Raw genomic sequence first — 1228 nt, 5'->3', positions numbered from 1 at the left:
CTGCGGCGCCTCTGCTGCTCCAGCCTTCCCGGCCGCCGCTCGCCGCAGGATGGATGCGGACCGTGCGGCGCTAACCCCCGTGGCTCAGCTCCTCGACCGCCCGCCGACGAGCCCGCCTCGTGAGCCGCAGCAGCCGCCGCAACTGGGCCCAGTGACCCGCGTCTCCTTCGGGGCGGCTTGTCAGTGCTGAGTTAGGAGCCGTCCGGGTGCATCTGACCCCGCCGGGAGCGGGAGCCCTAGTAGCGGGCCCCGCACACCTCCGCCGCTCCTCGGGCTCGGCCCCTCGCCTTCTCTTCATTCACAAGTTCGAGCCCGCTCGCCTCGCTCCTGCGGACCGACCATGTCTGGCGGCGCCGCAGAGAAGCAGAGCAGCACTCCGAGCTCCCTGTTCCTCTCGCCGCCGGCGCCTTCCCCCAAGAATGGCTCCAGCTCCGATTCCTCGGTGGGGGAGAAACTGGGCAGCGCGGCGCCCGATGCTGGGACCGGCCGGACAGAGGAGTACCGGCGTCGCCGCCACACTATGGACAAGGACAGCCGTGGCGCGGCCGCCACCACGACCACCACCGAGCACCGCTTCTTCCGCCGCAGCGTCATCTGCGACTCCAACGCCACTGCGCTGGAACTGCCGGGCCTTCCCCTTTCTCTCCCCCCGCCCACAGTCTCCGCGGTCGCGCCGCGGCGTAGTCCGCCGGAGCCCCACCGCGAGGAGACCTTGACCGCCACCGCCGCTGCCCAGGTAGCCCAGCTACCTCCCGCCTCTGCCGCCCCCGGGGAGCCCCCCGGCGCGGGCACTGCCGCCGCGACTGCCCCCGGCAGTACCAGCAGAGATCGCCAAGTGTCCCAGCCCAACCATGTGGGGAGCAAAGAGGAGCCTCCGTCGGCCAGAAGCGGCAGCGGCGGCGGCAGCGCCAAGGAACCACAGGAGGAACGGAGCCAGCAACAGGATGATATCGAAGAGCTGGAGACCAAGGCCGTGGGAATGTCCAATGATGGCCGCTTTCTTAAGTTTGACATCGAAATTGGCAGAGGCTCTTTTAAGACCGTCTACAAAGGTCTGGACACTGAAACTACTGTGGAGGTCGCCTGGTGTGAACTGCAGGTATAGCCCCACTTCTTTATTTTACGGTGGTTTGTATCTACGTTTGGCTCGGTGAAGCCAGTTCATCGAATGCCTCCTTTACAAGTCATTCTCTTAACTGTTCGCACCGGCGGAGGGTGGGGCGGGGGT

The 1228-nt window shown here is 66.9% G+C and overlaps 1 protein-coding gene across 8 annotated transcripts in view; it reads left to right on the top strand.

Annotated features, from left to right (window-relative positions):
• The first annotated feature begins 307 nt into the window (after positions 1-307).
• WNK1 (WNK lysine deficient protein kinase 1) overlaps positions 308-1228 on the top strand; it is a 146135-nt gene continuing 145214 nt past the window's right edge. For 6 of the 8 annotated variants that reach the window (XM_034645179.1, XM_034645177.1, XM_034645181.1 and 3 more), the window contains exon 1: positions 308-827. In XM_034645179.1, coding sequence (XP_034501070.1) covers positions 341-827 — 487 coding nt within the window. In that variant the 5' untranslated portion in view covers positions 308-340. Of the gene's footprint in view, positions 1100-1228 lie in introns of all 8 variants that reach the window. The other 2 variants (XM_034645183.1, XM_034645182.1) reach the window with 1 other exon arrangement.

This window comes from Ailuropoda melanoleuca, chromosome 16 (genome assembly GCF_002007445.2).
Source record: "Ailuropoda melanoleuca isolate Jingjing chromosome 16, ASM200744v2, whole genome shotgun sequence".
Lineage (NCBI taxonomy): Eukaryota > Metazoa > Chordata > Mammalia > Carnivora > Ursidae > Ailuropoda > Ailuropoda melanoleuca.
Note: the sequence above shows the minus strand (reverse complement) of the source record. Positions and strands in the feature narration are given on the sequence as shown.